Source organism: Cyprinodon variegatus, unplaced genomic scaffold (genome assembly GCF_000732505.1).
Source record: "Cyprinodon variegatus isolate N-32 unplaced genomic scaffold, C_variegatus-1.0 Scaffold217, whole genome shotgun sequence".
Lineage (NCBI taxonomy): Eukaryota > Metazoa > Chordata > Actinopteri > Cyprinodontiformes > Cyprinodontidae > Cyprinodon > Cyprinodon variegatus.
In genome coordinates this window covers 1,053,749-1,079,775 of record NW_015150670.1, presented here as the reverse complement: position 1 = coordinate 1,079,775, position 26,027 = coordinate 1,053,749, and the positions used below count along the sequence as shown (strand labels likewise).

Below are 26,027 nucleotides of genomic sequence, written 5' to 3'. Positions count from 1 at the left end.
TGCAAAAATCAGCATGAATTTAACAACCTATTGTGAACTTGTTGGGAACAGTGGTGCAGGGGCAGAGCTAGATGGGGGGCCAGGGGTGGCCGTGGCCAACCTTACCCTTTATTTTCTTCTAATAAAGATGGTGGCAGCAGTAATACTTTTAAGTGGAATATTCAAAACATTTTAATTTTACATATATTACAATTACTTGACAACAAAAACACTGTGGTTAATTATGCACATCAATATACTATCAATAAAGATTATAAGTACAAATTCATGCTCTTTTCAGAACTAGATTTAGTCTTTTATGGAGTAAAGAGAAAATTATGTCTCTGCAAGTCATTTAGGAGCCTTAAATGAAATTATAGATAAATAACTTTTTGAATACAGACTTATTAACTAATCAATATATGTAGATGTACTTGTAAATATCAATTTTATGCAGAAGGATTTCTGATAAAAACAGGTAAGCAATGACAATGGAAAAGATGTCCGCTCAAAACTCAAAACCTGAAGGAATTTAATCCACTATGCTTTTTATCTAGAAAGCACGGATGTTTGGATATATTCGCCTTTTTCTTAGCAAAGGCTGTGGGAAAGTATAGTTTGTCTTTATTTAAAAAATATGGATGTTTTGCTTGTTTTTTTCCTGTTGGAACAGTGTAGATTGACTGTGAGGTTCTGATGCTTATCCACTTTCACCCACCCCTCAGTGTACATTGGTTATTGCTGGCCACCCTTATAAAGATTTTCTGGCTACGCCTCTGCAGTGGTGTTATAGTCTTAGAGCTGCTGGGAGGAAGGATCTGTGATAACTCTCCCTGGTGCATTTAGGATGCAGCTATCACTGAATAAAAGTAACCAGCACCATATATGTCTGCTTTAATCTTATCTGCCAATAAAGTTGTGCAATATGTTTTTGTTTCAAGCACTGCCAGTATAGAAAAGAAAATTTTAAGTGTGTTTTATGTTTCCCATGGATAATGTTTAGAGAGAGAGATATTGCTTTTATTATCTCTGATGGATTGTTTAAACAGTCATCGCTTAAACTTTTCAATAAACGCCAGTATCCTGTCTGGTTTTCCCAGCAGTAATTCCACATTACGCACTCTGCAACTTCTGAGCTGTTCACTAAAAGAAAAAAAAAGAAGAAGAAGAAATCCTGACAGCAGCGCACTTAAATCGTCGCCATTTTATTAAGAGACTAAACACCCCCTCATTGATCGCCTATTATGAACCACACTGAGATCCTGGTCTCTTGTCGCCGTTTTATCCGCTCCTTCTGCCACACGAAAATGGCCACGCAGTTGCATTCCCGCACATCCAGCCGCGCGCGCACATTCGCTCAATAGAGAGCTGCAGCCTTCAGCCCGCCCCCCTCCTCCTCCTCCTCCTCATTGCCTGCCTGTGTGTGCGCACACACGTTCATCACAGCACCGTGAGCCATGAGAACTGGCGGGAGCGATCCAACTTTCCCTGCGAGAGAAGTGGGCAAAATAAGCTCCAGTGGGTGTAACCAGTACGCCACCTAGCTGCGGAGGCGCTCCGGCGGAGATCCGTCGACTGTACCGATTATGAAAAACAGCCGCGCCGATGTTGTTGCAAGGAGGGATCCGCGCTCTGCTGGGAATCAAACTCGTCTTTCGGGGGATGTTTTTAACCTAACTTATGTAATCTGAGCTCCATTCTAATGCATCAGACCGCCGAGAGATTGGAGATCAGGACAGCAACACCTTCAGAACGCAGTTGGCTCTGGGACGCGCTCTCTGGGTAAGTAGCCTACGTAGCCTTATTACAGATTGCCATGGCAGTCCGCACTAATGTGCGCAGGCCTTTTCATCATGACCGAGCTCAAATTCGGTGCATCCGCTTTGCGCTAATTTTATCCCTTGTTGCTGAGCGCGTTTCCAGCCCCCCCTTCCTCTGTTCTCCTTGCGCGGTGATATTTTTCTTATTTCAATGTTGCTGACACCAGCAGGGGGACTGGAAGGGGGGGTCTCCCGGGACTGATCCACATCAGCAGGCGGGTTTTGATGCCGTTCACCCTCTTATTACCTCCATGTTGAGTTGTTTGTTGTTTTTTATTTTTTTTCGCTCGCTTGCTGCGCATGTTTTCCATTTCTGTTATTAGACGCTCAAACGCGCGTCATATGTTATAACGGGGAGCGAGGAGCAACAACCACACGTGTGTTTGATTTGCAAGTGCGCCAGCATCAAGCGATGGTGCGCAAAGTCATTTTAGGAGGGGGGGGTCCACTGTATCTACAGTAGCAACATCAGTCAGGAGACGCAACTGCGACCTGAGTACACAATGTTCAATCAACACACTTCTGACTGGGGGGGCGGTATCTGGGAGGAGGTGAGATGAAGGGAATCGCGAAAGTATTCACATCCCTAGAACTTTTTTTACAAAGTTGTTTCTGTGATAAACAAACAACTTAAAAGCAAGGAAGTTAAAGAACAGGATTCATAGTTTTCTGTGAATAATAAAAGGAGAAAAATATTCATTTTACTCTGAAACCAATGAAACCTATTGCCCTCAACAGTAATGTAGTTTTAGAATAAATACAGCTGGCCTGTGAAGGTACCAGAGAGTTTTTCTTTAAGAAAGTTGGCGAGGAAACTGCATTATGAAGACCAATGAACACAGCAGGGAAGTGAGGGATAAAGTTGTCAAGCAGTTGGGTTTAAATACCGTACTTCAAGCTTTGAACTTCTCAGGTAGATTTTTTTGATCCATTACCTCAAAACTGAAACTGGTTTACTTCAATGAGTATTTTAGGGAAGCAGAAATATAGACCTCAAGTGGGGAAAAACTGCTAAAAAGGTTTTTTATTTCTCCTGTACTCCAAAAATCTGGCCTGCTTGAAAGAGTGGTGAGAGGAAAAATATCTCAAAGGAAACTACGAGAAGTGTGCTACATGCCTTTTAGGGAAGTTCGGGTAAGATGGAAATTAAAAGTTTAACGAGCAATGAAAATTAAATCTGGCAGACTAAACTTAATTAAATAAAACATCATTACTACCTTGAAACATGGTAGTGGCAGTATCATGGAGCGGGATGTTGTTTTTTTAACAGTACCAGGCAAATTGGTTTGATTCGGAGATGTTAACCTAGAAGCTGAAAAAGTTGAAACTAAGACAGAGCTTCGGCTTCCAGTAGAATACCAGAGCAGGAATGGTTTAGATCAAAACATTTTCATGTGTTCCAGTGCTTTAATGACATTTAAGGCCTAAATCCTATTGAGAATATTTCCAAAGATTTGAAAACTGATGTTAACAGATGAACTCCATCAATCTGTCTCAGCTTGAGCTGTTTTGCAAGAGAGAATTGGCAGGCATTTCATTTTGTAGATGTACAAAGATGTAGGGGAAATACCCAAAAAGATTTGCAGCAGTGGTTGCAGTGAAATTGGGTTCTATAAACTATTGACTCAAGATGGATGCTACATATGCCGAACACACTTTAGAGATCTATACTTGAAAAGAAACAAAAAAATCATAATTGTTCTTCTTCATGGTTAACCAAAACTTTTCCCTGGTTCATTATATTAGATTAACCCGAAATACAATTAAGTGCATGGGTTAAATTATATGAAATGTTAAAAGGTTTTAGATTGAATACTTTTGTAAGGCGCTGTTCTTCCCCGCAGGGGCTCCCCCAGAAACTTATGAAAGGGACGGCTACATAACAGCTACCGATAACCTTTTCTGATATCATAAAAGCTAGAGCCAGAACTAAATTAATTTTATTAACCCGTCATCTTCTATAAGAGGGCAAGGACAGGAATGAAAGGCATTCTATGGACAAATACATGACATGCTAATAAATAAGTAAATAAACAAACCACATACTCTGTTATTTTCAGTCCCTGTTAATAAAAATAAAATATATGCATCCAAGATTAGACTGTCTGGCAGGTGGGGAGGGCAGCAAATTTATAGGGCTGGCCGCTGCCTTATAGTCCCTCCCTGTGGCTCAATAACCTGAGATGCCAGCACTGTAGCCCAGATTCCAGCTGGGTTCCCACTGTCGTCTAGCAGATCCTAGCAGCTGTTGTGGCCTTCGATGATAACACTGCCACAGAAAGATGATCATGATGCTGCTGGAAAGATGGAGGGCCATTATCATGATTTAATCGTCCCTCTCCAGAGGAACCACACTGACTTACAGTGTCAAGTCCACCCATCATCCTGTCACTGGGAATAGCTTCTGCTCTAATCTTAGAATAATTTTGAGTTATGTATGAGAGGTATGGCTCTGAAGAGCATAGGCAGCTATTAGTATGCTCTTTGACTGTTCTTGAATGGGCTTACCCTTTTAGGTTTAAAAACCTGGCATGCTTATTATCTGTCGTCACTTTTCACTACTGCTGTTTAAGAAAAGTGCCTGCAGTTGTTTAAGCTACTATCTCAGATATTTCGGTTAAACCATTTAGATCTATTTTGTCACCTATTGGCCCTCTGACTATATGTATAATTACAGCAAAAGACAGACTACGGTAACCCTTTTTATGTCACTTAATGTCTTTCGAGTCAGTGCCACAAAGGCTCGTAATAGGATTTTAGGTTATTCTGCGACGCTATTTCATCTCATAACTGTGTGGGTTTTTAAGAGTTGAAAACTGCCATGATAGGTTTAAGCGATCTGACCCACATGCAGAGAACCACTTAGAGACCAAGAGAAAAAAGCTAAACAGGCCTATTAAAAGTAGATGAAATACAGAAGTTGGATCTGGAACTCAGTGGACTGGTGAACCGGAACTGGAAAGTCTGAAGGGGAGATCACAGTGATCAGTTCAGGGACTGTAGTAAATTTGACTGAGGCTTGAATATAACTGGAGAGGAACTCATGTTTAAGGGGACTCTTGTCAATCCTTGAATCCAGCTTGTTGGGGTTAATCCAGAGAAGAGGGAACTCGTTGGACGGCGACCAGATAGACAAGCGTTGGACCCAGAGGAGTAAAGGAGCGGACTGTTACTTGGATTTCAGATGAGGACTTGAATCATGTGGAGGTTTTCCCCTGCTCAGTGTGTACTCAGTTAATCCTTCCAGGGGGAGAAGGTCCAGGTATCCAGTTTCTCAGGAAGGCTTCCTGCCGAGGAGCAAAGACAAAAACTAGGTTAGGCTTAGAGAAACAAAGCTCAGGTTAGACTCTGCTAATCTCAGCTTGGCTAGAGTACCCAAAACTGGCAAACACTCTGGTGTCGAAGCAGTGACAGCCCACTGCTCAAATTCTCCTCCAGTAATGATCCAACGAGCCGCAGGTTTGCAGGGAGGCCCAACGAGGACAGGGCACCACCTGGTGGTGGAGGGAGAAAAACAGACAAACAACCCACACAAACTGGATTCCTAACAAAAACATTTCTTAAAAAGAATAGTTTGTAAAACTTGCAAGAAGTGGAAAAGTCCAATGGCCTTCTGTGACCAGATCAGCTCAGGCCCTGAGCATGCCTGTGACGTTACGCTACATGATGTAAAACTGAACGTTGCCACATGATGTAAAACATTGTGGTTGCCCAAACAACGATATGACATCACGCAGCATCTGTGTGCCGAGTCAGGAGCACCTGTAACATTAGCGTGTCTAATGAGCAATCAAGTTTTACGTGATTAATAACAAACCTGAAAAAAAATTCTTTACGCTGAATAAGTAACTGCTAGACCATATAAAGGGAGAGGGCTGGGTAGCTGTGCTCAGTAGCTAACAGGTTAGCCTATTTTAGCTCAGTCAGTTAGCCATATTAAGCTACACTACTTTTCAATCTGGTGTGTCAACAACAACTGTTCGTTTTTTTCTACAAGTAGAATAACTGTTTTCTTTGTCTAAAATCTCTATTAAAAAAATAATTTTTAAGATATTCCATTTGTCCTTCCTTGCCCTCAAATCCTAATGTTTTTAAGGAGCTTTCTAAGGTAACACCAGAGCAAATATATTTTTTTTCTCATGTAGAGAAAGTCTAAAATTCTTTGTTTATAATGATGTCAATCTACTGTCATTTGTTTAAAGGGGGAAAAAAAACTTGAGTAGGTGGAAATCCTATCTTCACAATTAAGCGGCCCACCCACACTGGGGCTCTGATCAGGCCCTGCTGAATAAGTAGGAAAATTATGAGATATGTACCAGTTAAAAATGTGACTCATTGGCTGCTTCTGCTTCACCACCCATGGTAGCATCCTTCCTAGCTTGGATGGTTATTAGAGTCAAATTTCAAACTCAAACATTTACAATTAGTATCTTAAAGTCTACTAAACCACTAAACCCAAAATCAGCTTTTGTTTTGTAGAAAAGCTCTATAAATTTGGGCATTTGGGGTGCTATCTTTATTTTACTGCGCTAATCCATTTTAGCGCAGCCCAGTGCCACCCGGAGAAGGCACTCTACCCTTTTCCGGCTCAAGACCATGGTCTCGGATTTGGAGGCATTGATCCTCATCCGGCCGCTTCACACTCGGCTGTGAACTGCTCCAGTGAGAGTTGTAGATCACGCCCTGATGAAGCCAATAGAACCGCGTCATCTGCGTATAATAGATGTAATCCGGAGGCCACCAAAACGGATCCCATCAACACTTTGGCGCTGTGCTTAGAAATTGAATCTTGACACAGGGCAACCTCACAACGTCCAACTCTCCTCGGAAAAGAGTCTGACTTCCAAATCTTTATTCTATTTTTACTTTATTATTACACAAAAATATAGTTACAGCAATCTAGTGACTTCAGTTTTATGATTGCAATGCTGAGTATGTCATTCACACACAGCAGCTAGTGATGATTTATATCTGTGCTGGTTTGTTACCTTTTTTAAAGAAGGTGTATGTCAAGAATGATGTCTTACTTCACATGGCAAGATATACAGTTAATTCATTCAACAGTAGTATGAAATCGGTATCAGATATCAGCCGATATCCCCAATAACTAAAGGTACTTACTAGGGGTGTGAATTACACCCATCGTGGCGAATCGGTTCAGTATCAATTTCATGACCCAACGATTCGATTATATTCGACTCAAGAATACACCACCATACGATTCGATTTTATTAATTGGTAAAACATTTTTTACCTTTCAGGCTAGACAATGTTTCAGATTTGAAATCAATCAATAAAAGCTGTAATATTGTTATGCATTTTATTTGACAAACAACAGCAAATAACAGAAGTAGCAAAGTTGTACTCCACCTAGGCCTATGAAAACCTCATTCACTGAAAAATAATATGCCTCTGTGTTTACGTGAGTGTGTGTGTGTGTGTGTGTGCAAGCGGACAGAGGGTAATGGCTAAAAGAAGCGAGGCAGGAGGGCAAAATAGGTCAGAATTACGTCCAGGAGCAAATGGATAACAATAAACATGAATCGATACTCTTGCGGATGTGTCGATGCATCGGATCGTCAGCTGTTGGATCGATGCATCGATACAAAACAATTATCATTTACTCCCCTAATACTCATAATGGGTGGAATAACCAGACTTTATACCCAAGTACGAGTAGCAATACTCTCATGAGAATACTGCTTAAGTAGGCCTAAAAGTATAAGTACACTTATTTACAACTACTCATAAAAGTAATTTAAAAAAGTTACATAAGTAATTGTAACTGAGTAAATATATCTAATTATTATCCAAATTTTTTTTCTAAGTTCTAACAGGAATCAAGCATTTAAATGAATAACATCTTTTCAATATATAAAAAAATTATTAAATTTCAATTAGGTTTATTTATACAGCGCCAATTCACAACATATGTAATCTCAATTCAGCCAGATCATACAGTCAGATAGGGTCAAATTGACCCATCTTAAAAATGATTATGTGGATCAATGTTTTTCATTTTGAGACTATGTAACATGATTATTTATCATTTAACTGATTTTAATCGATGTATCACTGAACCCTGGTAATTAGTTGAGGCAGAATTGGCAGTATTTCTTTTCTTCAGGTCATTATTTAAACTTTTGTTTTCTTACAGTGAAGATCATGACTTTGTCAGCTGTGTTTTTCTGCCAGGATACATTTATTAGTGACAAAAACAGGCAACCTCGTTTAGCATCTTAAACAAAAACTACGGTCCACGCTTATATTCATTTCATTTTGATATATTTAGTATTTACCTTTAACATGCTTTCCAATACTGTTACATAAGAGTAGTTACTGGAACAGACTACGATTTGTTTGATTCAAGGACATTTTCTGTGTTTGGACTTGGGACCCTGAGGCAGGAAAGATGGTCCACTGAGCTCCTAAATGAAAACATTAGACTGAGATGCTCTCCTAGGTTTAAGGAAGCAATTCAACTTGTTGTTGAGAGACAGATGAGCTATTTTATAAGTGGCCCTCATGAGAGAGAAGGAGAGAGAGCGCTGTGAGAATACTTTGCGGGGTGTGTTTTATTAGAAAATGGACGAGTGTGTCCCTTGATGAGAGATGGAGACTAATGAGGGGAGCTCGATGAAGGATGTCGCTTTCTTTCTCAAAGCATTTGATTGTAAAAAAAAAACAGTCCTGGACACAGCAGGAGTGAAAGATTTTTTTTTTCTGTTCTCTGGTGAGCAGATTGTTATTTTTAGGGCGTGTTTCTCTGGTGTAATGTCACATTAAAAGTCCATTTACAATGGGGTCAATGAAAAGCTTTACTTGACTTAGAGGAAGCAATGGGAGGAGGAGGAATTTGCACTCCTTTCCGAAAATAAGTTTTACCCTTTCCTACGGATTTGTGTTACCACCGCTGCAGGGAGGGGGGCTGGGGTGTGTGCGGTGAATGGAGGGATTTAGACCAGAGAGGAGGGAAAAACAGAAAGAACAGCTCTGAGGGAAGAAATATGGTTCTGATTAACAGCGATAGAGTTTCGGGTTGACTGTTTTACTGTGTGGTCTGCAGAGAGGGAAGGAGAGTGGATCGGAGTAATAGAAAATGCATGAAAAAAAAAAAGCTTACAGTTGAACATGAAAAGGATGGGGGGTGAAAGAAAAGAGGCTACAGTGAAGGGGAGGGAGGGTGAAGAGGTAGCTATGGGAGTAGCTGAGAACAGAAGGAAAGGAGGGGAGGAGACCGGATCAAGTGTTCGAATAAATCAGGAGCTGATTGACTGATTTTGGGAACAGGACAGTAAGGATTATGATGTGAAAGAGCTCTTCAGATAAGTTTAGTGCCAAAGTATATAGGTTATTCCGCTTAGACTGTTAGACTGTCACATTTCAGCTGCAAACTTTGATGTATTTCATTTTGGTTCATGTGATAGATCAAGACACAGTAGCTATAGTTCTGAATTGGCAGACAAATTCTTATTTAAAAGGTAAACAAATCTGAAAAGTGTGGTGTGCATTTATTTTCATTCTCCGTAACTGTGATAGCACCAAGGTTTAAATCGTTTTGAAAATTTTGAAAATTGCTTTTTATTTTTATTTCATTTTGACTTCTGATTATTAATTCCATTTTAGTTTTAATTTGTCTTTACTATTTTTTTTTTTTAGCTATGTTAGTTTAGTTTTTTTTTCTTTTTTAAAGTGCTTGGTTTGAGTTTAGTTTTTACTAGTTTCAGTTACAGTTTTAGTGTTTATGTAATATGATGACATATCGGGCGGAAGAGTTAAAAAAGTATATATAACAGAAATAAAATCCCAGATGCTGGGGAATACAGTAAAGCGAAAGAAAACATAAAACAACAAGGATCTTAACCTTGTATTAATACGTTATGATAACTAAGCACATTCTCGGTTAATATTCAGTTAGTGTTAATGAGTTTTGTAAACTTACAGTTACTTTTTTTTTTGCAAGGTATAGTTTTTCTTTATTCAAGTTAAATATTTTTTTAAATTCTAGTTTTTATTATTTCGATAATAACCTAGGATACCATAGATTAAAACCCAGTGCAACCAATCCTCCAGAGGTCCCCTGATTTATTTGTAGTGTAAGCTCAGTTAATGCAGCTGTTAAATAAAGACTAAGAGGTTTATGAGAGATCCTTACAAAATAAAGAATAATCACCCTGAATGCACCATCCCCGTGGTACGAGGGCATCAACAATGACACAGTTCACATTAAAGCGTAATCTAATAGACCAATCAAAGGCCAGATCTATATCTGAATAAGAATCTGTGGTGAAACTCGAAAAATAATGTTCACAGATTTAATCTGAGGTATGTCAAGCTGGACATACCACAAAATACAAATAGTTGCACCGGATTATATTTAGATTTACTGTATCAGAGTAAATCATATAAATCTATTCTATAACCCCCCTATTTAATTTGTAAAACAGCAATTGAAAACTTGACACTCTTTTCCTTCTCTTCCAAAGGAATGCACTTCCTTTGTTGCTCCATCGCATGAATTCCCTCTTAAGTTATTTGGTGTCACATTAAAGGTGTAGATAATGTAACGGTTCCTCTAAAAGTACTTCTGTAATCCGCTGCAGCAGCAGACAGTTGAAGGAGATCGACGTGAAGCTGTTTTGGTGGGATTGTGAGTAAGTCTTCCAGTTAGAGCTGACATTCTGGGAATCTGATTGGCCTCCTGGGCTTTCTGTATGATGAGATCATCTCTGTGGACACAGACTTTAGCACCTCGCTGCAGCTGCCTGCAGGAAGGGGACTTTCCCCCTCAATTCCTGTGCTGCTACGATTCAGCATCTGAGCTCACTAAAATGACTAATCTCTGGCCTCTCTCTCCCCCTCCCTCTCTCTGTTTTTTTCTTCCACTCTTTCTTTTAGATTTATATTTACTCAGCTCCAGTCTGAAGAAGCAGAGAGAGACTTTTCCTCGCTGGATGAAGGCACTAAACTGCCCTCGGACCGTTAAGGCATCTGTTTTGCTAACCTTTCTCACCATTACCTGTCGTCTGTTCCTCACCTTTGACCTCACCAGTCCCTCTGGACTCATTGACTCATTTGAAGGTGTTATACTGGGAACCCCGGAGCACGCGGCCTCTCCCCCCTGACTTCTCTGATGGACCAGAGAGTGAAGGGGGGGACCCCTCCAACCACTGCCTCCATTCTGGACTCCACCTCTGCCCCAGAAGACTCCAAGCAGGACCAAGTGGCAGAAAAGAAGAAACGAAGTGACGGCGACAGTAGCAATGTTGGGAAAAAAGAGGAGGAGAAAAGAGGAGCAGGGGGAAAAAGGGAAGGAGACAAGGGGGCTGTGCTGGAGCTGCTCATTGAGGGGCGTTGTGGAGGACAACAGGATCTCCAGCTCGCTGGCAGGGAGTCAAACTGCCCTGAGGGGAACGTACGGGTCCGGATCGGACTCCAGGCCAAGCGCACCAAAAAGCCGCCCAAGATTTTGGAAAGCTACGTGTGCAAGCCCACCATCAGGACCTATCAGAGACAAGGCAGAGGGGCTCTGCTTAGGGCAGATGGAGAGGGAAGAGCGGTCCAGCAGAACAAAAGCAGCCCAGCCACAGATGAGGCAAACAGAGAGCCGCGCTCGGGCTTGGATGCTGTCCAGACCACATCCAAGAAAACTGCATCTGCTACTTCTCTGCCCGTTACAAAGTCAATATCCTCCTCGTCATTGCAGCCTTTGTCGTTAGCCTCAACTATAACCTCAGAGTGTATCCCTGCTTCAGGCCCTAACATTTCCAGCCACGGGACCAAAACTGGCAAACAGGTAGGACACTTACACAGCGTCCCAGCTGCTGGCAGTAAATCTGCTGCTTGCTGAAGTTGGCTTTAAATAGAAAGAAAACAACCAAGGGTTGAAGTGAATGAGGGTTTTCATCCATTATTAAATACCAATGCGTTGTAGTTTTTCCTTGTTAGTTTTTAGAGTTAACCAGCAGATTCATTTATGCAATAATGCGGAGAAAAGTTACAAGGATCTCCGCTCCAGTATGAAATAAGCTATTGTCTCAGAACTGAAACCTAAGCGGCAGATTACAATTAACGGCCCTAAAAATAGGCTGACAGGACGGCAGCCAGTTGGAGTTATTACAGACATCGGTCCATCAGTCCTTGTGATGATCACCGGAGGGGAAGCTTATAGCTTAAGCTGCTCAAACACCACTAGAGAGGCAGCAGCATACCAAAATTACAGAACCAGTATAAAATGTCAACCCTTCTCATCTGTATTAGTGGCCATTTATAGCTACCAATAGCAATGTTTTCTCTCTCTCTTTCAGTCTCTGCCTGGTCCTCTATATCTGTTGCTCTTTTCTATTTTTACATCTCCTTCTTTTCTCTGTGTGCTCTCATTTATCTTTCACTCCCCCTTCTGTCCCACTCTGTTCCTTTCTGTTGCTCCACCTTTGCATTTCTTCTCTCTTTGTCCCCATTCCTGTTTTCATCACCTGGCTCTCTCCCTTTTCCTTCAAAGTGCCCTCGTTTTCTCTACCTGTTTGACCCATTTAATCCTTATGCTCTCTATTGATGCAAATCTTTTTTGGTTGCAAACCTGTCTTAAAGACAGGATTTTGAGACACAAAGGCAAATCATTTAAAAGTATTGTCCATCTTTGAGGATCATCTTTAAGGAATACATAATATAGCTGCAGTTACCTGCAGCTACAGTTTGCCTAATCTGGATTTTTTTCAATATTTGCCAACTACAGCTTTTGAAATTTCTTCCTAATCTCAGGGGGGTTCTTAAAGTGTTGATAATAATAATAATAATACATTTTATATGAAGGAGCCTTTCTTGACACTCAAGGACACCATAGAAAGATACAAGTAGGGGTAGGTACCCCAAAGACGCCAAACAAATGAGGGTCGCAAGATATTTTTTTTTTCGTTTCTGATGTAAATGGAAGAAAAAAACATATAATGAAAAATGTAGATGTTTCAAAAAATAAATACATGATCCATGAAACGAGTAGAAGTAGCATTTATTTATTTTAATATACAATTTAATCATCAAATATACAGATAAATTGAAAAAAATGCAATTGAATAATTAAATATCTAAATAATTAATCAACAATACATTTTAAATAATGAAAAAAATCATTAAAAATTATTTTTAAAATGATTTCTTTTTAAATTAGTATATTTAGTTCATTTTATATTTACAAATAAATATAGAGTCAAATAGATAGAGGATCACCAGGTTGAAAAAATCGTGAACAACTTTTCTAATAGATACCTGAAAACTCCACATAATTAGAATAATCACTCATAAAGTCCAAACTATATCAATCAGTTATGATACCGTCGTTCAAATGCAAGGCATGTTAAGTTTGGAGACGTTTTTACATGCTTCAACTAAAAATGCAACCAGTTTAACCTTTCTTATGTATCTATGAACATCCGATATAACTCCTGTCAACATATATTACAAATCCTACAATTTCCTTGCTTTGATCCAACCTGTTGGAGGGAAATATCAATATCAGGAAGACTGAAAGTATGGTGGCCCAGGTGTGTCACCACTAATACAAAAGCCACAACACAAATACAAGAGCTGCAACACAATTACAAAAGCGGCTTTTGTATTTGTGTTGCGGCTTTTGTAATTGTTTTGCGGCTCTTGTAATTGTGTTGCGGCTCTTGTATTTGTGTTGCGGCTTTTGTAATTGTTTTGCGGCTCTTGTAATTGTGTTGCCGCTCTTGTATTTGTGTTGCGGCTCTTGTATTTGTGTTGCAGCTTTTGTAATTGTGTTGCGGCTCTTGTATTTGTGCTGCGGCTTTTGTATTAGTGGTGACACCTCTGGGCCACTGTATGAAAGAGATTAAAAATGCTCTAATTTTGTTTAAAACTCTATACTGTACAATTTTAACTAACATTAATTTGTTTACAGTATTCATTAATGCATTCCCAGAACCTATAGTAGTGCAAGTTTCTAATAAATATATATCTATATATTTTATAAATTTGGTAAAGCATACAGAGAAGCTCAAAGCTGAACTTGGGATTTTCACAGCCTCATCACATTTGAACAATAATACATTGGAAAACGATTGGCAGGGGCAAGGAGAAAGAGTTCTACTGTGGCGTTCAAACTCTTGGGTCAAAATTCAGTATAAGTATAAAAACCTGTCTGATGCTGGTGGTATAATGTTGTACCTTTTTGTTGTCAGTCACTTGGCTGCCTCCCTGATCAGTTTCCCTCTTATCCTTTTCATCTGTTGGGATGAACTGCACAATTTATATCCACTATTTTCTATTTAGCTTGAATTTATGATAACTGTCTCCTCTTGCATTGATATATTTATCACTTTTTTGTACCCTGATCCTCATTGAAACTTTTAAACAATATGATCATTGTGACCACTGGCTCTCTGAAAAATGTGGCTAAGGTTGCAAAAGCCAGGAACCTCTAATAGGACAGCAAGACTTTAATTAAGTGTAACCAGATTCACCTTAATTTATGGAGAGAGTGAACTGAAAAAAACTGAATGTTGAATTTCAAGCAAAATGTGCTTTGCTAAAGTTTCAGACTAGGGATGTGATACTGGGTAACTTCATCTTTCCTATTTTTTTCCTCATTACGCTTTAGACTCTGTATCATTTGATTCCTGCAGAATAAATCCCATATAATAAAAGAGCATGCTATTTTAAAAGGGAATTATAACTCATTGTTATTACTGTTTGTTACAGATATTGTTTTTTTGTTTGCATTGTCTAGGTTCCTATCAAGCTGGCTGATAAGACAGATGATAATTCAAATGGCTCATCAGAGAGAGTGAAGAAAGATAAGCTTCCATGCGTCAATGGACAGTCCGTCCCTGCAGGACAAAAACCCCGCTCTCCCACAGCAGACCAGACTGTTTCAACCACTCCGTCCACACCAAGCAAGCAGACAGTCTCCACTTCAGAAACCAGGAATGAAGGGAACAGCTCCAAGAAACACAATGGTTTGGTTCAGACAGCAAAACAGAAGGAGCTATCTAATGGGAGGAGCTCTTCAAATATCCTTGGTACTCCAGCCTCATCAAAAAACAAAGCTGGAAAACACAGTGGTTCCTCTTCTACTTCTTCCTCAGACTCCACAGCGAGGCCTGTGGTGTCATTTGGCTCCCACAAAGACCTTTCCAGTAAGCCTAAGCTGGACTCTCCTTCCTGTGTACAAGTCACCCCCAAATCACAGTCTCCCCCCTCTGTGGATTCTTCCTCTGTCCTGTCAGTGGGTCCCGATCCATCCCCACAGGCGCTCATAGAGAACAAGAGAGAGAAGGAGAAGAAAGCCAAGAAAGAGAAACGGAAGGATAAAAAATCAAAGAAAGACAGATCAGAGGGAGACAAAGAAAAAAGTGAGAAAAGAAAGGATGAGATCAAGAAAAAGAAGAAGGAGAAGGATGGGAAATTAAGACATGATAAAGAAAAAGACGAGAAACACAAAACCGATGAATTATGGAAAGATAAGCTGAAGAATGAGACAGGAAAGGGAGATAAGCAAAGCCCGGACAAATCAAGGACAGAGGATAATGCAAAATGTGGTGAAACTGTTGGGATTCCTAAATTAGATAAAATATGTAAAAAAGTGGCTCCAGTGAGATTAGAGGAGAAAGAAAAGGCTGCTGACAGTTGTAGGCTTGCTAAACAAGGCGAGTCTGCGACAACAGGTGATTACAGTAAATCAAAAGAACAAGACGTCACAAGACATACAGCGGGACCTCCTCCACTTTCGACGTCCTCTGCTCCACCCCCACTTCCTCCATCGTCCTCCCACATTCCTGTTTCTCCCCCCTCTTCGCCACGAGAGCAGGACAGCCGACCACTCAAGAAACGTAAAGCCAGAAGGCCCAGCTGGACCAAGCTGGTACACCGCGCCCACAGAGCGGAAAATCAGGAAGCCTCTTTGGATTCCCTGCATAATGCATCGCTAAATTTCCCCCAGATCACCAAGACATCATTCCCTGCCAAAACCACTGTTCACCATAACGATGAATCACAGTCAGCGCCCTCAAGCTCCTTATCCAGCTGCTCCTCCCCAATGTCTTCAGCAGTCCCGAAACAAACTCAACCCATGACAGATTCAGTCCGAAAGAGGGGCCGCCCTAAATCTCACAGCTCCAGCTTGGATGAGCCTCCTCCACGACTTTCACCGAATGATATTTCCTCTGAGGATCCATCTGTAGGGTGTGACAGAGCTAAGAAAGCTCCCATGTTGGTACCAATACTGCAATCCAACTCAAGCCCTAAGAAACGAGGGCGTCCACCCAAACGACCCCTCCCGGGTGACCAGGGCGAGGATGCACTTAATCCCCACAGTCGCATGGAAAGAAGTGAAGAATTTCATCTGCCTGAGCGGGGAAACCGGCAGCTAAAGATCAGAAAACTGATTAATGAAATGAAGAGAAGAAAGAAGAGGAGACTTCACAAAGTCATAATGTCTGGTTATGTGGGGAAGGAGGGAAGGGGCAAGGAGGCAGCGGATGGTAAAACCTCCCTGAGAATGTGTAAATCGATTGAGGCTACAACAGTTCACACCCTTTCAGCCCTGTCTTCCTCATTTGGGAGCAAGCTAGGCCCTCAGATCAATGTAAGCAAACGAGGGACCATTTACATGGGCAAGAGGCGAGGACGCAAGCCTAAGTCTCAAACAGCAATTTTAAACTCTAGCTCACAGAACTCCTCTCACTCGTCTTTGTTTACCAGTCCCCCTGAAGCATCTCTTTTCTCATCAAGCCAGCCACAGCTTCCACAATCTCACCCATTTCCTTCCCCCTCACTCACCCACTCTAGTGGAGCCCAGAGTCCTTATAGCGAAGGCAGCCTCACAGAACCAACATCCTCCCTCCTCTTTTCTCACCATTTCTCCCTCCCTTCACCATCTTCTTCTTGTACATCCCCACGTCCTCCTTCCTCCTCGTCTCTCTCCCCCTTTGTGAAGAAGAGCTGTCCATGTCAGGGGAGACATCAGTTCCCCTTCCACCAGTCTTCATGTAAGCTCTCGGGTGCTACCCCTCCAATGCATCATGTACCAGGGTCTCCGAGCCACCTGAAGGAAGCCACCCCCTCCCCAAGGAGTGAGTCACACAGCGACGAGACACTGCCCAGCGACAGCGGGATTGGAACGGATAACAACAGTGTCTCTGAGCGAGGGGAGATGAGGGGAGCCAGAGGTATACTGAGGATGGGTCAGGGGTCAGGGGTGATTCTAGGTGGTCAAAGACTCCCTACATCTCTTGTAGACCACCAATCTTCAGTCTCCTCAGCCCTATCTCATGTGCCCAGAAACTCAAACACCACAAGCACCTCAAATGCAGCAGAGCGGCTCAGAGACCGACACAGGCGAAGGGACTATGACTGCCCCTCTTCCTGCCCCTGTCTATGCACCTGCCTTGGCCACAACAAGTGCATTCATTCAGAGTATTACTCCTGCCTTGGACACAGTGCACTAAAGAGACAGAAGAACAAGCATAAGAAGAAGCACCAGCAGATGCATATGCAAGACCCAGAGTTCCTGGCTGAGCTAGAAGATTTGATCGCTCAGTTCAACGAGGTCCACATTGGACGACGGAGCTGGGCAAGGACGGGACTCGGGCAGGGCTTTGATGGGGGAAGGCGGCATCATTCTTCTTCCCATTCCCACCGGTCCAACATCTTCCGCATCAATCTGAATGGGTTCTACACACCACACCCTCCATCATTTCCAGCTGCTCCTTCCTTCAACCCTCAGCCCTTCTATGCCTGTCATTGTAATAGGAAGCTGGACCGCCGGCAGTGCAGCTGCCCCTCGAAGTTTCAGGAAACAATTGATAACATGGGGTTTTATGGCAGCTACCCACCAGCACCCCCATCACTCTACCACCACCTCCCCAGCTCCTTCCCACTTCCGCCTCCTCACCAGTACACCCCCCATCAGTCCCACCACGCTCACTTCCTCCTAAACCCGGCCAGATTCCACAGGCGCAGAAGCAGGTTGCTCAGAGAGGGAGCTTTAGGAGGAGAAGTGGAGGGAGATCCAGGGGCTAGCAGCAGAGGTGTGGGCTCAGGGTTTGTGTCCGGTGTCTCTTGTGGCTGGGGGAGGACTGAACACAAACATAAGCACAGACACCGACACTATGAGCGAAACATGGAAACCGAAGAAGAGTTACAGGATGAGGAGGATGAAGATGGAATAGATAGGGAGCTGTTGGGTGGTGCAAAGACGCAATCAGGATTCCTTTTTAGGCAAGTAGAGGGAAGGAGGAAAGAAGGAAGCACGCTGTCCAAAGACTCACCTTGGTTACGTCAAAATGGGAGCATTCCCTTCTCCTCTGCCACCTCTTCTTCATCATCCTCTTCAGCAGAAAGGTACAAAAACACATCACTCACCTCTTTGGGGCTTGGCTCCACTCACCTGTCTTCCTTTGGAGGAGGCTGGGGAGGATTGGGCCAAACCTGGGGAACATTTGGGAGTCTAGGAAGCGCAGGATTTGGAACCCTAAACCCCAGCTGGAGAGGCTTCACCGGGGACAAGCACGTGGGCAGACAGGCTGCCTCAGAAGAGGAGGACGAGGACTGTGAAGATGATGTGAATGAGTCACACTTTTATGTTTCCAAACACACCAACTTGTTCACTTCTGCTGCCATGTCAGCAGCAGGGAGGGGCCTAAGGAGTGGATTGGCCAGCAGGAATCCTGGAAGTGGGGAGAAGTCATGGAGTAGGGATGAGCCAGCATGGACGGAGATGAGGGAGGCAGGTGAGGATGCTTGAGTGGATAATTATTCAATACACAACTTTTTTCATTATTTCTTAATTGGCATTGAATATTAGTCTATGAATACCAACAGAAATCTAGATGAAACAGAAACCACAGCACCTTTTAAAACATAACATCAGCTGCCAGGTAATGACAGCTAGCTGAGTTGGGATTACACACAGAACCTCTTTTCACTCGCAAACTTTGACAGATTTTGTTATTTGCACAGTGTGACGATATATCTCCACCAACCAGCAGCAGAGTGCCCAATATAGTGACAGCCCTGCTTTTTCTCAGGCGTTGTTAAGCCACACATCAAAGCCCAGAGGCTGCATGAGGAGAAATCAGACTCCATTCTTTTTATAGCCAGCTTCATAGTCCTTTTTTTTGCAAGGGCACCCACACAGCCATTCCTCACCTACCCTAGTGAAAATTTGTTAAGAAATAACAGGGGTGAGTAGAAGGTGACATTCATTGACAAAGGGTTTATTTTCCAGGCTGAGATGATCCTACAATACAGTTTTTTTTTAAACGGTGTAAAGAACAGATTTTCGGTGAGATTCCTTAAATCCACACAGGGTCAAAATTATAACTAAAGACTCAAATATATACATTCATCCCCAGTAATTCCACTTGTGTCCAGCAACAGGTTTGTCTGTTATTTTGAGCAATTCCTTAGTTTAAATGTTTGGGTTTTTGGACTTTGACAAGACCTTTAAACTAAGTCAAAAATGTTTAAATAGAGCTGAATTAGATCCAGTTTGACCATGGCCATGCTTTCCAAATGTTCAAGCCTGACTGATGTTTGCAGCTGGCCCTGATATACCAATTCAAATATTTTGGTAAAATGGCAAGAAGTATGTTTTGATTCAAAATATTGCTGTGAGCTTTTAAACAGCTGTCCAGCATAGAATTGGTAACATAATATGCTAGGTCTGTTAAGTGGTCAGTGGTACCCATGAATCTGAGGGGTGGCCAAGTAGTTAGGGCATAGAGCTTGGAATCCTGAGGTTATGAGTTTGAGCCCCACTCCCACAGACTGCCACTCTGGCTGTCTGAGCAAGGCTCTTCACCCCACACTGCTCTCCGGGCGCCGCACAATGGCAGCCCACTGCTCCCCAAGGGGATGGTTTAAATGCAGAAGTAAACTTCTCTAATGTGAGATCAATAAAAAGTTCAATTCAATAAACTGAATAAACTCCAAACAGTTTGAAGGTCCATATTTAAGAACTTTAGGGTGGTCTTCCTCTTTCATCCACTCTTCAATGCACCAGTGTCACAGGCAGAGAAACAGCCTCACACCACTGTGCTGGACAACTGGCAATTTTAGTTTTAAAAGTCTCACTTTTACTCCTTCAAACCTTCCTGTGTATTTTTAGAGAAACAGAAAACTGAACCTGTTTTTCCTCTGACTATGAAACCTTTCCCCAGAAAGCATGTGGCTGTTTGGCCTAGAGAAACAGAGACACTAGTATTTTAATTACATCCTGTTCATATAAGATTTAATCTTCACAATATGTCTTTTAGCAATTAAGCTTGAAAATAATACTTTTAAGCTTGTAATATTTCAAGGGCTATACAATTTGTCCCCTGGATTATTTTCCCTTCATTATGCCCACAGCTGATATAGATTTTAGTCACCACGATCAGAAAGCTAAAAGATAGTAGCAGGGTTATTGTCATGTTGAAAAATAAAGGAAGTAGTGAGATCTGGACTAAGTATAACACATATCGTTGATATCAAATAATATAGCAGTGCCATGTTTTTAATGGTATCCTGTATGCATTTTTAGTCAACTGAGCTCTCGAAAGTTTTTCAATCTGAGGGCGGGACTGTTAACGAGGTGCTTTAACAGGGCAGTCATCCCAAACAGACATAAAAACTGATTTTAGAATTATTAAGTAGGCTGACCTTTGTAATGGATCCAATTCTATATGTATTGATAATAAGTAGATCATGTTTTAAGGCCATGTCTAACAATTTTACCAAGATTTGTTTTCCCACAAATATTCATCTGAAATTAAGCAAGGAGGTTGTTAGTGGCTGCAAAAAAAAAAAAAAAGACAAATGCTGAGGTAATGTTTCTATTTGATTCTGGGTAAAAATCTGACTAATCTTAGACTAATATAAACATTTGGAAGCAGTTCTTACCTTTTAAATTCATTAAAGATGTATTTTCTGTTCTACCTTGACAACGAAACTGCTAATTTTTAAAACCCATAAAAGAAATTCACCGCTGTCATGTGTATTTCTGAACTTCTTTAATATCTTGAGGGGAATCTGCAAGAATATCTTTAAAATCTTCCCAAAATGCATGCCTTTGCTTCTAAAGCCTATCCATTAGTTAACCACTAGCTTGGCTATTAAAGGCTGGCTCTTTTCCTTCTGGCTGGGCCGACTGAGCCTGTTTGATTTGGAAAAACCCAATAAGGAAAGAGTGGTCAATCTTGTCAGGGGCTGGGGAAGATGAAACAAAAAGATGGATGACCTTAGGAGAGATTGATGAAAGCATCAGAAGGAGGTCAGGGAGGGGGAACTGAGAGTGTGTGTGCAGGGAAAAAAAAAGGTTTGTTTTGTTTCTGATACAACACGCTAAAAAAAGCAGCTCAATAGGCGATGTGCACTATAGTTATGCATGCCTGTGTTTGTGTGCATCATTTTTTTTTCTGTGTGTGTGTGCAGCTCATAAATCACGTTTAATGCATTTCCCAGAAGTGATCCGGTCAGAGGAAATGTTATGACTCACCTAAGCTGCAGCCTGTCCTCATGAGTCAGCCCAGACTGGGCTCACCTCACACCTTCTGCTGCCTTAATCTCTTATCCACATCTGCCTTATTTCCTCTCTGCCACTCATGCCCTCCCGAATCCCGTCCCACCACCACCACCACCTCTCCCGCTCCTGCAGGTTTACAAGGTGACTTGAGAAACTGGGGGCAGCGGACGAGCATGCCAACTCCACACTGTGCTGTGGTGAAAAACAAAAGAGGGCCAGGACGTCCTAGGAAGCACCCGCTGCCCTCCCCATCCCATGCAAAGTTAGCCATGCCACTGGGTGACTTAGTGCCAGAAGCGGAAGGGGAGGCAGAAGAAGTGGTGCCAGAGAAGAGAGGAGGAGGAGGCAACACAGCCCAGCAGGTCATGGATCTGGTGTCACAGGCCTCGAGGAAGAGGGGGCGAAAGAGAAAACATGGTGATTCTCCCTGCCATCAGAGGTAAACACCGGAGCTGGTTGATTTGACTGTTCAATGCAACCACTCTCTGCTGTTATATTAACCCACTGTTTTCAGCACTGTGTGCTAAACCAGTGCCCTCTATCTCTCTTTCTTTCTCCTTTACCCTCCCTATCACTCTACCTCTCTGTATGCACTTTCCTTTTAGTTTTGCCAAGGACATCCCCGAATGTGACACACATTCTGAGTTTCTCAGCCAATCGGATGTGGACGAGGCTCCGCCCCAACCTGTAGCCCTGCATAGGGAAGAGAGCAGAGACGGTTCTCCAGTGAAAAACTACCTGAGAGCAGGCCTTTATTCTGATGACTATAAAACTACAGAGTGAGCTGACTTAACCCATAAACTGCCTCATATATGAGATAATTCATGACCTTTTTTTATACAAAATGAAATTTTTGTATCCTGTTTGTGTCAGTCCTCCCTTCCGAGCCCAAACCTGTAGTGAAAGTTTAGAGTACACACCAGGGGATCTTGAGTACAGCCTCCTACCTGCTCCCATACATGTTGGTGAGCACAGATTATTCTTCAGTCAGTTCTGGCTTGTCTGACTGCCGCCAGTCACCTTCACTAAAATCCTCATCTTCTTTAGGGAAGTACTTAAGACTGAAGCGAATTCACTTCCAGCTTCCATACGATGTGATGTGGCAGTGGCAACATAACCAGGTACCTAGGATAAAACAACAAATGAGATATTAAAATATGTGTTTATTTTTTATGACTTGGATATAATTCTCATGTGATGTGGCTACAGCTTCAGCGTCAACCTGCTGTGCCCCTGAAAAGAAAGCGGCGTTACTGTGAGTTTATTTCTCAATACATTAAGCACCATTGACTTCTATTGCAACCTCTGGTTAAAATGTATTCAAAGCTCTTTACTAAGACAAACGTGGGTCCTCTTCCAGCCTTCTCATCACACCAGTCATTTAAACTTTTTGCTTTATTCTCATGTTTAAGCGAGTAGCCATTTTACAAATTTAGAAATGTATTTCACTTAACAAACACATTCTTAGGTCCTATTCCTTTTAATCATATTGATACCATCCTCCTTCCCATGTTTAACGTAAATTTGCCCTGCTGGGTATTTGGAAGTGAAACCGGCCCACAGCATCACAGATCCGCCACCATATATAACATTCAAATTCAGATGTGCCTGCGATTCTTTTAACAAACTATCAATGTTAGTCTCATCTGACCAAAGCAGGAGCTTCCAAAAACCCACATTTATGTTTGTGATGGTGGGACAGAAAGTCCTCTTTACATGGCTTCATTCCCAAACAATCAATTGGCAATTACATATAAACTAAATATTATTAAGGAGACATGATGAGCCTTAGATTAAACTTTTTTGTTTTGTCCAGTTCTCTAACAGTGATTTTTGAGGGTTTTTTTTATTTTATTTTCTGTCTCCCGAGTTCTATATCTATCATAATAAACATTGGCCATTTTTTTTCTCACTGTTCCACATTTTAATTTTTCCTCTGTCTGCAGTACCTTGAGAAAAGCACTGTTCTTTTCATTCGTCATATTTTCCTAACCCTTGAAGAGTACCATGGATCTATCTACTTAAATTACATTTTTTAATTTCCTTCTGATTTTGATGAAGAAAAAATCAACAAAAACCACCCTCTATTTTGAGTTAAATTTCTACCAAAAATTCTCCCCTTGCAGAGCTGTTACATAAACTCTGTTATTAAGGCCTTCGTAACAGAAAGGGCTTTTCTGACAGACTTGTGCTTTCTTTTTTGTAGACCTATCTGTGTTGTTTTAGATACTTTTACTCCAAAATAATTATGAGCTTTCAGATTTTTTTAATTTAGAGTTTGTAACTTTAAACAGCGTAAGGTAAAGACGGCTTAGTTACATTTATTGCCTTTAAGTTTGCCGTTATTTAGTTATGTATTTTTATTCTTTTAGCCAAGAAAATAGATCTACTGAAATTAAACTGATTTGTTAAATAATTAACTGCTTTAATTAAGAGTGATATAATCCCAACGCTTTTCAGAAATCTGAAGAAAGGACGTAAATAAGTCTGGGGTCTCTGATTTATTTCTTTCCATGCATCCGACAGGTCGCCTGAAGCAAAGGACTCCATCTTCTCAACCAACAATGGTGAGTTTTGTAGCTTGAGTTTGTTTTAAACCAGCTCATTTTTAATACTTTACCTTCATTCATCTCCTCATATACTACTGAACAGGAGGAGAGCTCCAGAGACATCACCAGCCTGTTCCCTCACCTCGACATGGAACCTCTGACCTGCAGCGAGAGGCATGGATTTCAAAATAAACTGCTGTTAAACTCATTTTAGCATTAGTGGGGTAACAGTCTCTCTTTCTCTGTCTCTCTGGTCCAGGAGCTTTGTGGTGAAACACAACGTGTTCCTCGTTAGGAACTGGGAGCTTGTGAGAGACCGCCAAATCCGAATGCGGATAGAGAGGGGGAGAGATGGAGGCGAGGAGGGAGAGGACTCACAGATCTTGTCCTGCGATGGCTCCAGTGGAGACGACAGCCACATCAAGTCAGGTCCATGAAGCAAGTGTGTGTGTTAGTTTTGTTTCAGTAGGTGTTTGTGGTTGAACCTTGCGCTTTTTCATCGTTTTGTTTTTGCCGTACATCAGAGTGGACTGTAAATGTACGTGTGCATGTATGTGCGCGCTCATCCGACTTCATGTTTGGCTTGTCTTTCTGTATCATACTCAGCAGCCCAAACTAAGTGGTTTTCCAACCACAGAATGCAGCCTGCAGAAATGTTTCCCTATTTCTGTCATCCAATGCTGGTGTCCAAGAACTCAGCAGGCATCGACTTTCTCCATTAGCAGTGAAACCACACACTTTCATCCAGCAGACAGAAACCAAAGAGAAAACAAGAACACATATGATTAAAATGTGAATGTAAAAGATAACGTTCCTGCCTTTGCTAACGTTCCCCATGCTGCTTGACCTGCAGATCACTCAGTGGGGGTGGAGGTTACGGTTATCAGCAGCAGTGATCCCCACCACCAAAGTCAGGACACCCCCAGCTCGCTCACTGCCAGCCCCAGCGTGAGTTAACGAAACACACACCACCCACATGGAGAAATAAGTCTCTTAACAGAGTAGTTTTTTTTTTTCTAAATCTGCTTTTGCAGTTAGTTGTTCGTTCTTGTTCACCTCAGCCCACCAATAGACGGAGCAGACAAGAGGAGGAGGAGGAAGAGGAGGAAGCAAAACGAGGGGAAAGAGATGTCTGCAGCAGAGAACAGAGGAGGAAACGGTTGAATGATTTACTTTTGACTCTGCAGCATTCATAAACGAACAAAAAGAGAGAGAGGTAAGTGGAGTACATGCAAATTATTCCCATCCTTTGTACCATTGGTACATTTTTTTCATGTTACAATCTCAAACTGCTACACTTAACTGCAAAAACAATCTAGAAATAAGAAAAAATGTCTTAAATTTTACTCTTTAATTAAGATAATTAGATAATATGCACTTGAAATAAGACAATTAAATTGTTTTTTTATTATTTTAAATGAAAATTGTCTCACTTAGCTCATCAATTCAAGAAAAAACGCATTTATTTTAAGAAAAAGGGTCTTATGTTAACACACATATATCAGATTTAAATATAAATCTGATATATGTGTGAAGTCCGCAGTTTTGTAAACCCCCTGTAATCTGGTTTCCCTAAATAAAAAAAACTTCAACTACTTTTCTTGTCAAGTCACCTCAATTCCAGCTGAAGGCACCACCTTAAGAGCTGCAGCTTATATTTGCTGTGAAACATGGTTCTTAGACTTAGACCTCTTTATTAATCCCAATTCATTTGAGCAGTACATGAGACACACAAACAAAAATAAACATGTAATAACATAAAAGGATAAAAATGTAAAAGTTCTACAAAGTACTGACTCTGAAAGGGATAGAATGCCACACTTATCCGATATTTAATTGGAACAATTTCTCAAAAACCTTCCCATAAAACCCAGATGGAATACTGATTTTCATGGATGAAGTAAAAAAAAAAATGTAGGAGATTCCAGCTAAAATTGAATACTAAACCCGGAATGCATGGAGCATCTTGTTGACTACATTTTATTTTTCTGCAGGGTGGAACTACTCGAAAAAGGGACCAGCCCCAGCAGTGAACAGATGGACTAAAACTGATGTCACTGCACCGACTAAAAAAAAAACAGAGGGAAAATAAAGAAGAAGACTGGGAGGGTTTGAAATATTATCTGTGGCTGAAAATTCAAGGAAAAAAAAAAA

The 26,027-nt window shown here is 41.4% G+C and overlaps 1 protein-coding gene across 6 annotated transcripts; it reads left to right on the top strand.

Moving 5' to 3' along the window:
• The first annotated feature begins 1,424 nt into the window (after positions 1-1,424).
• Positions 1,425-26,027, top strand: ash1l (ash1 (absent, small, or homeotic)-like (Drosophila)). 6 transcript variants are annotated; one of them, XM_015380562.1, is made up of 14 exons: positions 1,426-1,761; positions 10,698-11,595; positions 14,548-18,550; positions 21,457-21,763; positions 21,930-22,103; positions 22,198-22,289; positions 22,372-22,445; positions 22,534-22,579; positions 23,851-23,891; positions 23,977-24,047; positions 24,133-24,302; positions 24,727-24,821; positions 24,935-25,089; positions 25,868-26,027. In XM_015380562.1, exons 2-13 carry the CDS (start codon positions 10,933-10,935, stop codon positions 25,067-25,069), a joined length of 5,871 nt encoding a protein of 1,956 aa, XP_015236048.1. In that variant the 5' UTR covers positions 1,426-1,761; positions 10,698-10,932; the 3' UTR covers positions 25,070-25,089; positions 25,868-26,027. The 6 variants fall into 6 exon arrangements, 3 of the variants coding, with proteins under 3 accessions (XP_015236049.1, XP_015236048.1, XP_015236046.1); XM_015380560.1 differs by having other exon boundaries at positions 24,908-25,089; XR_001481377.1 differs by lacking the exon at positions 25,868-26,027 and having other exon boundaries at positions 24,133-24,297; positions 24,935-25,090.